This window comes from Dermacentor silvarum, chromosome 8 (assembly GCF_013339745.2).
Source record: "Dermacentor silvarum isolate Dsil-2018 chromosome 8, BIME_Dsil_1.4, whole genome shotgun sequence".
Lineage (NCBI taxonomy): Eukaryota > Metazoa > Arthropoda > Arachnida > Ixodida > Ixodidae > Dermacentor > Dermacentor silvarum.
Window position 1 is genome coordinate 6,795,162 of NC_051161.1, and position 13,214 is coordinate 6,808,375.

At 45.5% G+C, this 13,214-nt stretch overlaps 2 protein-coding genes across 4 annotated transcripts in view; one reads left to right on the forward strand and one right to left on the reverse strand.

Moving 5' to 3' along the window:
• LOC119460562 (SAGA-associated factor 29) overlaps positions 1-7,440 on the reverse strand; it is a 26,872-nt gene extending 19,432 nt beyond the window's left edge. For 2 of the 3 annotated variants that reach the window (XM_037721500.2, XM_037721498.2), the window contains exon 1: positions 313-484. The gene's annotated coding sequence lies outside the window, so the exon portion shown is untranslated. Of the gene's footprint in view, positions 1-312; positions 485-7,317 lie in introns of those variants that run through there. The other variant, XM_049672363.1, reaches the window with a different exon arrangement.
• LOC119460563 (TELO2-interacting protein 2) lies at positions 7,352-11,440 on the forward strand. The gene has a single exon (XM_037721503.2). The coding sequence runs from the start codon at positions 7,352-7,354 to the stop codon at positions 8,681-8,683; it is 1,332 nt and encodes a 443-aa protein (XP_037577431.1). The 3' UTR covers positions 8,684-11,440.
• The last annotated feature ends 1,774 nt before the right edge of the window (positions 11,441-13,214 follow it).

Consider the following 13,214-nt stretch of genomic DNA (forward strand, 5'->3'; position numbering starts at 1 on the left):
GGCGTGTCAAGCTTGCCTAGCAATATAGGTGTTCTAGATAATTTCATCCCGTTTTCATATATACCGCTAGTTACATCGTAATTATCTAGTCTGACATTCGAGTTCGGCGTTTTGTTTCGTGTTCCTCGAACACTTGGGAATGAAACAGGCTGACGTACTGACTCAGCGTCCTTGCGTGATCGGGTTTAAGATGACCACACCTACCATATGAAATTTTCACAGAGCATATTACTTAATTGGGAAGACGTACATCCCGGACGCTTTGTTTAAGCCATAGAGGGGAGACACGCAGATGGGAGAAACCGAGCCTACCGCATCAAGAGTACGCTGCACTGTTCTTCGACTAAGAGTTCTCATGAAACTATCTTGAGCAGCTTGAGCAGCTAACAGCGGTGCACTGGGGTCCTCTTGAAATCACGCTCACAAATTAAATGACCACGACCAATGCCTCCTTTACTAGAGGAGGCATTGCCAAGTAGGTCGTGCTAATGACATCAACCAATCATCAACCAACCTGGCTTGGCTTGGCCTGACCTGGCTTCTCCAAATTATTTTGGTTGTCAGCCACATATCATCATTGCTATCACCTCCACCAATGCCTGCTTTACGCGTGCGTCTAAATGTCGTACAAAAATCCCTCACGTGACCAGATACTAGGCACCTAGGGACACGATCATTTAGGGACTTTTGAGAAGGCGCGATGGTGGCGCTAAAAGTGACGACGGCATGGGATGGCGCGTTCGTTCTCGGCGTGATCGTTCTCTGGCCCGCGCCGACCGCGCGTTGTTCAACATTGCGTGTGTGATTGTGCTTGCGTTGCTTGTGTATTTGTTGTAGGTTCTGTGTTACTTGGCGGAAAGCCGTGAGTAGTGCTTGTGTGGCACTGCGGCTTTGGCCTCGGTGAGCTCTGGCAATACAGAACCTGCGTTGTGTGATCCGTGTTCCTTGACAATGCGGAGGTGGTGACGATTGAAATGTCGAAGTGGCGTAGCGCCTCGGCAGCGCAGTTCAGCGAACCGCGATGTGGCGTCGCCGTGTCCGCCTTAGCATAACGGACGTCGAGGGATGTGCTGCTCTCTACAAGTCACAAAAATGTGACTGCGTCGACCGCCCACGGTTCAGCGCTGAATGTGTGGTTTGAGTACTGTGCTTGAAACGAGTGGTGCAGCGGTGGTGCCCTAATTTCGCACAATATAGACGCGTGTTTATGTGCAAAAAGGGCAACAAATCGTATCTTAACCCGCTGAGGCGATGCTACAATGTCAACAATGCCGTGCATGTTTATTGTGATGGTAGTCTCTACAGCAAGCAAGCGTGCACTGCAGCTATGCTGTGAATATAGCCTCAACTCGAATGTGGCGTTTGCAGAACTCTGTTTGGTTCTGCTTTCAAACAAGCTGTATGTTAGGATTATCACTCACTGCTCACATGAGACATGGGAGTCCATCGTGTGGGTTGGGGCTCAGCACGAATGTGTGGTGAGGGGGTGTGGAGTTGGTGGCTGTGTCAGGTGCCTCACTGAATTTTGTCATTGGAATAAGCTCAATGTAGAAGGACACACCCTATACTTGATGGCTCACTTTCACGGATATTGCCTTTTTTTCCTTGAAATTTCCAGCCTCAGGACGCGCCTCGCATTATATTCGGGTTCGTGACACATATAATCACATTAAATTTTTATTTAGGAGAGACCAAAAGCCGCTCGTTGCATCATATTTGTGGTCGTGTTACTTGCATGCAAATCCAGTACTTTCAGTGCCTATTGACTGACTGAGGGGTGCAGGACTTTGGCAGTGGTAGCAGCACCAAAGCAGCTGCCCAAATGGTATACCCTATAGTGTTAGATTTCTTGTGCACATGGGTGTACTGTGAAAACACGTTAAAGGAATTCCACAGTTGCTGCAGCATCACGTCTGGATCTGTGGATCACTGAGCGGTTGTTTGATCACATGTCTGAATTTCTGTTGTCACTGAGCAGTTCTTTGATCATTAGCTTAGGCTGTCTGTTTTCTACATATTATATTACAGCAGTGGCGTCAGAGTAGCTGCAAAAATGGGATTTTGCTGTACAATCGCAGATTGGTTGCTTTTTCGACTGTTACATTGCTCTATTTGCTGCAACTGCCGCCAAATGTTGCTTTACCATGTCTGGTGAATGCCTTGAACGTGAACCACATTTGGATGATGCTTGTGAAAGTATAACATACTCCTTGCATGCAAAGAAAACTATCACACCGGTAGGTGTGGTGGAGTCACTGATGAAATAGAAGTTGAAAAATGAAAGTTCTCGCAAAATCTGGAAGTGTTCATGGCGCTTGCCATCAATAATGTGTAACAATCCAAGCAAACATAAAGATAACCTACCTATCCTGAAGAATATGAAAGTGATGCTTCAAGTTGTCAACTTAAAGCTTGATATACTGGTGCCAATCAAGGAAAGAGTTGAGATTATATAGAAGGATTCAGTGCAATTCATGTTTAATCAGCTTGGCAATCTTGTCAAAACGACCAAATAAAATTGTGACTTTTAAGAGATTGCCATGATAATGTGATGAGGTTGCTGGCATTATTTGGTGCTTGGGAAACAAAGCATCACAGGTATGTGGTGATTGAGCTTCTCAAAAAAAAAAAAAAGGAAATTAGGTGTGCCACTAAAGATATCTAATAAATTGAACCCATAAACCACTGAAAGAAGTTGAGTGTGCAAAGGCAAATGGCTACAGCTATATTTGCACAGTAATAGAAAAGTTGTAATCGGGCTGATGGTGCACAGGTGATGGATGTATATTGCATGTTCGAGGGCTTAATTTTTCATGAGCTACTCATTTTTGTTTTCCTGTTTTGTTTCCATGTGCCTTAGTGAGCGGAATGCCTGACTGCAGACTTCCGTCATTATGTACAATTAATGAAAAATAAAGTAAATTGTTCTATGGAACTCTTTTTTTGTAACTTCTGTTCAGTTGCAAATGACGCAGTTTTCCCTACTCTGCACTGAATGGTGAAAGGGGGGGAGGGGGGGGGAGCGCATGCAGGCACCCTTATACTGGAGCTTTGGGGCGCTCTTACCATGGTTGCTCACATGCCCATTTTTCTGGCTGTAACAACCTAGAGTCAGTGCACAGGTGTTTTTAACGTTCCACGATTAAGTAAACTTGACGTCACTATGCACAAAATTTAGATTACGACAGCCCAAGATGGCAACTGCCATGAACTGAATATAAAATTGCCTATAAGCATGCATTGTGCAATTGAATGCCTGTGAATTCTGTAATGCCACTTTCATGAAATTGACTGGCATGGTTTGCTTGAAACTGAAAACATGTTCGATCCTCAGTTGTAGCAGACTCACTTCACTATAACATATTTGATAATGCAGGTGCAGATTGTGATGGAATTGATGCGGTTGTTACTCTTGGTGAGAATCATTCATGCGCATTAGAAATTATAGCTAAGGCTATATATACATTACTTCAGTTGAGATCGACTAATGTTGAGATAGAAGCTCAGCTGTGGCACATAGGTACAGGCGAATAAATTTAGAAAGAAAAATTCTGGCACAACCCATTTCACAATGATGCCGATGCTAATACGATAGCATTGAAACAATGTAGAGACATTGTATTGCCACCACAGAGATCAGTCATGTATGAGTCGGGCTCCTCTCTCACGAGTCCCTCTGGACATGCTACGCCTGTTAGCAGGGTTGCCGCTAAGTCGGTGCTTGACATTCGATTCGAATCTGCCCAGCACCTAAGAAATTTTTTTTTTTGTCATTGATGAGCGGCCCGGCCCATACCTCGTGACCTATTTTTGTTTCAAACTGGGTGTCCTCAGCACAACAGCCCCAGTGCTCTACCCCTTATACCATGGATTACCCAGTGACCCAAGTTTACGGAAAAATGGATAAAGACCCGGACAGACAGGAAGATAGGATATTCCACACTTTTCAGGGTCTAAGAACGATAATTCTAGGCAATATACACAACTGGCCTGTTATGGATACGTTGCTGGCATTGCAGGAGAACAATTTACGATTTAGAGCTTCTATTGGTAAAACCACAACAATATACACAATTTTGATTTCACAAGAAACAGTAGTGCTATCTGGTTTATGTATTCATCTACGTCACAGGCTCCAGAAGGAGTATTGCGTGGAGGGGGGAGGGCATCGCATAACAAAGGAGCGAAAAAGTTATACAACGTTAGAAATATAAACAGCGACACAAGATCAACGCAATAAATTAAAGATAACAAATTATAAAATCGTGAAGTAAAATTCTACCATTAGAAAGCTGGGTTATACAGTGAATAGTACGATTGCATAATTACATAAAAAAAGTTACATACACCAGAAATAGAAACCACTTGAACACTACCCAAACATACTGATTTTTTGTCTGAAGGTTACAGTATTGTTAATGTCAGCAATGTTATCGAGAAGACCATTCCAATGCCTAATGGCACGTGGCAAAGCACACAAGTCAAAGGCATTAGTTCGACCAAAAATGTGCTGGACGCTAAGGCGATTGTGCAAGCACCTAGATGTGTGGGATGGACAAACAAGAGGCAAGGTGGACGACTGCTCACTATTAATGATTTTATGTAGCAGACAAAACGACACTACATTCTGGCATGATTCCAAGGATGGTAGTGACAATGACAACATAATGTTAGATACGCTCAAATATTGGTTGCAATCCCTGGCGATTAAACGTGCAGCACAGTTTTGGCTATACTCAAGAATGCGGATTAGATATGTCTGGTGAGGTGACCAAATTGAACCTACCAATTCTAGTTGGGGCAAGAATAATGTTTAATATGCACGCTTTCTTGTGAAGGAAGGAGCAGCATGAAGGTTGCATTTTTGAAGATTGATGATCAAAGCACTTGTGTATATGGAGGTTAATCGATAGTACATACAACACTGCCACAGTGCAGTCAAGACATTGCAGCAGTGAAAAAAATTCAGAGCACTTATCAAACAAGGACATGTATGCAAACAGCAACACAACACACATGGAGATGAGATGCAGTGCAACAATGCCCTTGTAGCCTACAATGTGTGGTTACTCAATATTTAGAAGCAACGGCACTACCACTAGGGCAACTAGAAGTGTGTTGTGCACGGGTGACGAGTTGACCGTAGTAGCAGCAGAAGGCACAGGCTGTGAATTTGCGGGGCGATCAGCTGTTGCGACAACAATGAACTGTAGACTGCCTAGGTTGAAGGGAACACAGTACGTTGGTCTGTTGGCTCTTCACTGATGTTGCGTAAGGGCCTATAATTGGTGCAGAAAGCATGTGGCCATCCATGGCTCAATCACAGTTGTAAGGTTGTGGGTGCCGACATTGCTCTTAAATTTTGCAAGAATGCGGGCATGGCCAACTTGGTCGTCTGCAGTTTCACTTTTCTGTCACCACCAAAGAACACTGCCACTGGTGGAATTTTTTGGTAGGCTTAACATCTTTTAAAAGCACCTTAAAATAACATTGCCAATAATTTGTCATCAAATTGACAAAACACAAAGAACAGACCAGCTTAGCTAGCCTCCCCATTTTGCAAACAGAATAGCAACTCACTTTGAAGAAAATGGGCCCACATTGTCATCATGATTACTGAGGGCATGCAAAGCGTGGAATGCCAGATTGGGAGCAGTACTGGGGCACTCCTGACAATCGTCTCATGGTAGACATTGTCTTATAACACATGCTAGGCATGTATATATGCTACATGTTTTTAATGTGAGAAAAACTGCAAGGCTGGCCGGCAGCATATCGCAGCACCTTCGCCATCGGCGTCTGTCAAGCAAGGACTGGTTACGTAAATATTATTGCGTCGATGCTACCGAATAGGGCGGGCACAGAGGCGCCGCTCGCCGGTTCGCGAACTGGCCGTTGCCAAGACGCCGACGTGAATTGGATATTTCGAGCGTCTGCACAGCACGGATTTCACGGCGGTCTGCCACCACAGCTGCACCACTCGTTTCAAGCATACAGCACGAACTGAGGCCTCATGGCGTTCTGCCACCACAGCTGCGCCATTCGTTTCAAGCACAGTACTTGAACCACACATTCAGCGCTGAACCGTGGGCGGTCGACGCAGTCACATTTTTATGACTTGTAGAGAGCAGCATATCTCTCGACGTCCGTTATGCAAAGGCGGACGCGGTTCGCTGAACTGCACTGCCGAGGCGCTACGCCACTTCGACATTTCAATCGTCACCACCTCCGCATTGTGAAGGAACACGGATCACACAACGCAGGTTCTGTATTGCCAGAGCTCACCGAGGCCAAAGCCGCAGTGCCACACAAGCACTACTCACGGCTTTCCGCCAAGTAACACAGAACCTACAACCAATACACAAGCAACGCAAGCACAATCACACACGCAATGTTGAACAACGCGCGGTGGGCGCGGGCCAGAGAACGATCACGCCGAGAACGAACACGCCATCCCATGCCGTCGTCACTTGGCGCCACCATCGCGCCTTCTCAAAAGTCCCTAAATGATCGTGTCCCTAGGTGCCTAGGATCTGGTCACGTGAGGGATTTTTGTACGACATTTAGACGCACGCGTCGTCACTTGGCGCCACCATCGCGCCTTCTCAAAAGTCCCTAAATGATCGTGTCCCTAGGTGCCTAGGATCTGGTCTGCACTAGATGCCCGTCGCGTTGCTCGCTTTCCCATTGGGGCGGCGGTTCCCTTAGTTCAGCATAAATTCCGTGAGGCGGCGCTCGTTGCCTTTTCGACTTCCGGCGGCGGCGGCAGCGGCGGTACAGTGTACTAGTAGCGGCGGTCGAAGACTTCCGCCGGCGCTTCGATAGCGCCTGCCGACTCCGAGACGGTAACAGATGCTACAGTAATCTCAGAGGCCGCAGCACGTGATCTAAGTTGCAGACGTGCGCCACAAGTGGCGCTCGTTGCCTTTTCGCGGAGAAGAGAAATGGGAGAAGGCACGGAACCGGGTTTACCGGACCACGCGGCAGGCATCTAGTAAAGGAGGCATTGCCTCCACACAGTTGGTTCTTTCCAGTTTGTTATTCTATGTATGCGTTATCAATGCCTGGTGCCATAGTGTTCCTCACTATAAGTGAGAAACTCTATGCCTGGTGCCACTAGCATCTAGGCTCTACATTTTATTCATCTACACCAAATCCGCATCTACAACCAACTACAACTGCCTTGCGATAGATTCCACGGTGATCTACACGCTACCTCCTGTTTTGGTTCGGCTACGCAGTTACATCAGGCGCGCTTACAGTAGAAGAACAGATGAATGAACATTTGTTACGTACCTGAAGTTTTTGCCAACTTGCCTGAAGTTTTTGCCAACTTGCCTGAAGCTTTAGCATGGAGCTTATCAAGTCGTTCATGTCTGAGAACTGTCCAGCAAAGAAACTCGTACTGCTCCAAGCACTTCGCGCCACTCTCGAAACACTACGGCCGGACGACCTTGTCATGAGCGACAACGCCACACTTTGCGCGCTCACCCAATCGCTGTTGCTCAGCGGCACCCCGAATGATACGGGCGATGAGGAAGATAGTCGACACGAGAAAAACGATTTTCCCGGCATTGCTGAAGCTGCTAGTGCAGGAATGATTTGCGCCCACATCCTCATAAAGAGCAACGCATCAGAGTTGACCGGACTACACGACTTTGTGACGCCGTTAAAAGTTCTGTGTTTCGCACACAACAAAGCTGAATTACCTTGGTGCAGTGAAGAGTCAGTCGCGGCATCGTCAGCACTGTCGTCGCAGCTGAAGTGCATGTTTTCTGTGCCAAAATTACTTCTTTCCGTGCTGAAATACATTCAACCAAAACTTACCAAGGAGACCTGGAAGAAGAATCCTTGCTACAGGCATGTCTACCGGGAAGTGCTCTTTAAGCTTTCTCCGAATGATATGGCTGATGTTCTGCCGATCGTCATGGCACCAGCGTTACTGCTTGTAGATGACTATATGACCTACAATCAGAGACTTGGTCTCACTTGTGTTCGCTGTATCATTGTCAGTGTTCCTCCGAGTGACCTTGATCAGTACGGCCGCCTTGAGGTGCTCTTTGATGCTCTCAAACATTTGCTGTATGTTAAAGAGCCAGACATAATAGTTGAACTCCACACAGGATTACGAAACTTGATTTTCAGTGACTACTTGGATGCTCTTCGCACATTCCGCACCAAAGATGACAGGCGGCAAAAAATGGCAGATTATGTGTACTGCGAGTTGCTCACGGCAGCCGAGGTGGAGCAGACGTTTGCTCTAAGGAAGGCTTACTCAAGCCAGTTTGCACCCTACATTAAATGTCTTGGAATGGATGTTGTGAAGTACATGGACAAGACGTTAAGAGTCCTTTTGGAATACATGGAAATGCATGACACAGATGAGCAGATCTGCAGGAGGAATGCCTTATTGTCACTAGCAATGCTTATCAAACAATCGTGGCCAAGAATTCAGTTTCATTTCAGGAGGATTATAGATAGCATCTTCAAGCTGGCCTATGACCTATGTGAACATGGCAACTCTGCTCTGTGGGACGATATTGGCAACTGCCTCTACTTGCTGCAACAATCTTGTCCCAAGCAGTTCCAAGAATTCCATGAAGATCTGCTTTTTTTAAAGGATGATAATATTCCTGGTATTGCATCATTGCTTGCGTGTTTGGGTACTAGGCAGATGACATGAGCATTGCTGTAAAGATGCACTGTTCAGTGCTACCAAAGAAGTACTAGGCAGAGGTAAAACAGTGCAGCTGTTTTATTGTTTTTGTTGACATGTGGCGGTGCCCACTAGTGACCGGTTGTAAATTTGGCAAAGTAGTATGTCATTTCATCTTTCAATCAAGAGTTGCTGTGAAGACTGTCCTGCTCACATGAAGTTTGTCAAGGTGTATCTTACTGGACTACAGAATATTCATGCTACCAAGTGCTTTGTATGTTAAACTGCCCACAATGCACAAAAGTTTGTGCAAGACAAGGACATTAAGTGGACATTAAAAAAATGAGTGACAGTGTTAACATGCTACTCAACCATTGATTACATAATCTGCCTTGTCAAAACTGATTTTGTGGCTAGTGTTAACTGACCACACAATGTGTAACAAAACATAGTTACCAGTACATGCAGTAATTATAGTACAAATCCAATTTTTTCTTGCGCTGCCATATGCATGGTCGCTTACAAATCACTTCGCTTTACAAGTTGCAGTAAAATTCTGTTGTATGTAACAGAGAACTCTGTAGTTCACTTGTCTTATTCAAAGTGTGCATAAATATAAGCCATCAGTAAGATGACCAGGAAAACAATTACGCTTGTGCTCAATTCTTAGGGGTGGTTAGAAGCAAGTAGTTTTCATGGAAATGGCATCTTTGTGAGAACACATGGCATACATGGATGTCTGTTCTGCACTACAGCTATCTTATCCACAACTTCCAATCCCTCATCCCCTTCCACATGCAAAGTAGCATGTAGGCAACATTGCACACACCAGCAGAAGTCTGCATTCCACTGAACTTTCCCTCTATCTCTCACCTGATATTATGCATATCAACAAAAGTTAAAAGCCCCATTACTTAAGGAGGATACACAAAATTCTGCATACGGTGTTCTTTACAAATAACAAAGGTCTAGCAACCAAGCTATGGAACTTTAATCACTCCAGCAAATGAAAAATCTGTCAGATCTGCTCATAATGTGATGGCAGCTGGTGCAATATTATGTGCAGCAAGACCCCTGGAGTGATGGGCCGATAATCTAAGTTACTGTTGGGCTGAAGTCTGACTTTGTATGCAGTTGAAATGTCTGATGTGGAGGTACTTTGGCATCGGCATAGCCTAAGACAAAGAACAGCCAAGACTTGCAAGCTGGGCTGAGTTTGCTAGTTGGCCTGAGCACGAGCAAAGGTGTGCAGAGGTTCAGCGTGTACACCACACTGCCATTGTGCAGCATCCCGCCTCTTCAATTTCATTTTTTCCACCCGAATTTTCGGTCATACAACATTTCAAAATCATAATTGTTGCTCAACTTGCTCTGGTGATTTTTGTTATGGTAGCTCAGAAAAATGTTAAACATTTGGATAAATGTAAAGTTACTCATCACTGTAAATTTACTCGTCATTTATCATGGCTATATCGCTTGGATTTTTCGCCCAAAAGTCTACAATAACATTACTCATGTGCAAGGCAAACACATAAAGTCATCAGGGCTTATTAACCCAAATTCAAGCCAGGGGAGGGGTGTATATAAAGTTCATTGGGAAAATTTCCTTGCGACAACTTAGTGCAAGAAGACTTTTTGCGACAGTATGGCCACAAATAATATGTGGTGTCTAAAACAGACCATCAATATATAGGTGAGGCGTAAACTCTTAATCGCTCATGGGACGCGTCGTCTGCTCGGCGCTTCCGGTTCAACCGCTGACGGTTCCGGCGCACGATTCTCCGATGCGGGGCTGGTCGCGCTTGCTCTCTGTGCACTTTCATCATAAGGTATCGTTCACGCTGCAAATATCTAGAACCTGTGACGGTTGCATCGGTGACTGACCATTATATCTGAGCATAGGCAGTCATTTAAAACATTTTTTTCCTAGCCGAATCGATCGAACACGTGAATTAGGTATGCGTGCTGTCGCAGTCACGGGCTTAACATGAATGACGAGTCGCACTTTCGTGTTCTCAAGTGAATTATGTTTGGATCAACAATGTGAGTGATCTAACATTTCAATCGTGAATATCAGATTTGTGCTAGAGCCCGTCGTATACACTAACGTGTTTGCATTTCGTAGTCTTTGATAAATCGCGTTGCGTAAGCGCGCACAGCTAAGAACCTTGAATTTCCTTAAAAAAAAAAAAATACCTTCCACACATTTAGCTTTTCGAACTTTTATACCACTGATAACGTAGAGCTTGGACAAGTTGGTATGACATATTAGGAATTTTATAGCATTTTACAGCGAACTTTTATATATGTTTTGCGATGTTTATATATGAATCATGCATGTGTGGTTTTGTAAAATAACTTGCTGTCCTCCACGTTATTGATAATATTTCATGGAACATGCTTAATAACCAAACGTTAACCACGTGGTCGGCAATAGTTATGTAGGATATGGAACATGAGGTATGCTAGAATTTTAGTGTTCGTCGACTGCAGTTGACTTCCATGCACGCTTGAGTCTGTCTTAATATGCTTTCGACGTGTATAAGTAAAACATTGCAGCTTTGTGATCGCTAGGCCAGTGTCTCTCGTCTTGTGCCCCTTTCACAAAACATACGAGAAAAATTACGGTCTACGCCTTTTAAATCCTCCGAGTACAACACCTTGCTCATCTTGCATCGAGCACTAAATTCAGGTCGCAGGTGTTCGCTTAAATGTTTTCCAAGACAATCGTGCCAAGAAAAAGCTTGGATTGGAACCGCCCGCCCGCCTGTAACGCCTCCACTACTAAACTACTTGGGTGTTGTAACACCCCCCCCCCCTCCTCCTGAGGCCGAATTAACCCCCCCACCTACGCATACAGCCCCACCAGTCCAATGTGTCCCTTCAGTGCTCTGTTCACATTGTTATTACAATTATTACAATTCAGGAGGTGGCTTGAGGTCGAATTTTCCGGATTAACACAAACACTCTATCACTGTCTTGTATTTATTCATTCACTCTCAAATTACTTTGGGTAAAACGCTGAATAAGTAAACATCGTCATCATCCTTGGTGTCATTACATTATTATAATTATTAGGCATTTTATTTGCTGTTGGATTCCTCTGACTAAAGCAAGGAAATTGCATCTTACACAAAGTGCTTGCTTCCCCCCCTCCCCCACCACAAAAATTTAACCCTCCCCCCCTCCCCCTGGCAGAGATCCTGGGTGCACTACTGGTAGTGCATCAAAAGCATGGTCCTTGAGATTATGCAAAAATGGAATGCTCAAATCTCGGATGCCATGCAAAATATGATGCACAATGAGAATCTTGCCACAGTGGTATGAAATTGTGCAGCGCTTGACAAATATCTAATGCTTCTATATCACCTGCTGACCTGCTTCACTAGTGCAAGCAGGCCCTGGAACCTACGTAAAGCCCTTTCTACATTCCTTTTCTTTCGGTGCTCTCATTGGCTTCCATTACTCTGAAGAAATCATCACAGGGAATTGCGATGTTGACGCTACAAGAAATTGCAAGTAAAAGAGTAGTTGTTCCTGAGCTTCGAAAAGACAAGAATACACATCTGTTTTATTCAAAACAAATCTATAGCACGCTAAAGGTTTTCGAGGCCACCTGATTGCAGTACAGTATAGACCACTTATAACGTAACCGTTTATAGTGCAGAACTGGCTACAACGCAGCCTTTTCCGACTCCCGTTTACCCTCCCATAGAACTCCATGTATATGCATACCGCTTACAGTGCAGCCGTGTGAGACGAAATACCGGTTACAATGCGGCTTCCGCGGGAAAATCTTGCCGACAAGGGCGGTAGCGAGCACGCTTCTCAACGAGATGTGCCCACCGATGGGAGAGGATTTCAACGAGGGCGATGCGGAGGAGGAGCATGAGACGTGGAGCATGAGTCCAAGGGCGATAAAATCGTCGCCGCACGCCGTATGTGCGAGTGAAAGCGCGCGGGGGACACGTGCCTTCACGGAGAGCGAACGCACAGCGGAGAGCAAACGCGACTTCCATCGCGCGAAAGGCCGTGGGGTATGAGAGGGAGGGAGGGGGGGGGGGGGCGATGCTGTGCTGCGGCACCAAATGCGTATCTTGCAACAGGGCGCAAGGGTAACCGGCAACGCAATCTCCCCCACAAAAGAAGCAAAGCGGGAAGGCAGCGCGGGAGGGAGGGAGGACGGCTTCTACTCTGCCAACAAATGCGTTCTTGTACTTTGAGCCTGTGCTGGCTGTCGGTGTTGACGTGCGCACCGTATCTTGAAAGCGATCTCCACACTGCTTTGTATGCGCTGTGCTTACGCCCCTCAGTTTCCGTTGAAGCAATAGACCGCATGAACCTTCGCTCGCTGCAGCAGCTGCGCTTCCCCACGCCCGCATTTTGACAGTGGTTGTCTGCGGTCATTGAGTCTATTTATGTTTGCTTGTGCGCATTGACACCACGCTCGTTAATTCAGTGAGTAAGCGAATGTGTTAAGTTTATGCAGCTGATAAAACTACTATCCCTACTCCTTATGGCTCTCTACTAATTTGCTATCGCAATTGATGCTTCGCCT

Excerpts from the sequence above, each read along its gene's own strand:
- LOC119460563 (XM_037721503.2), top strand. The coding sequence starts at position 7,352 with ATGGAGCTTATCAAGTCGTTCATGTCTGAGAACTGTCCAGCAAAGAAA.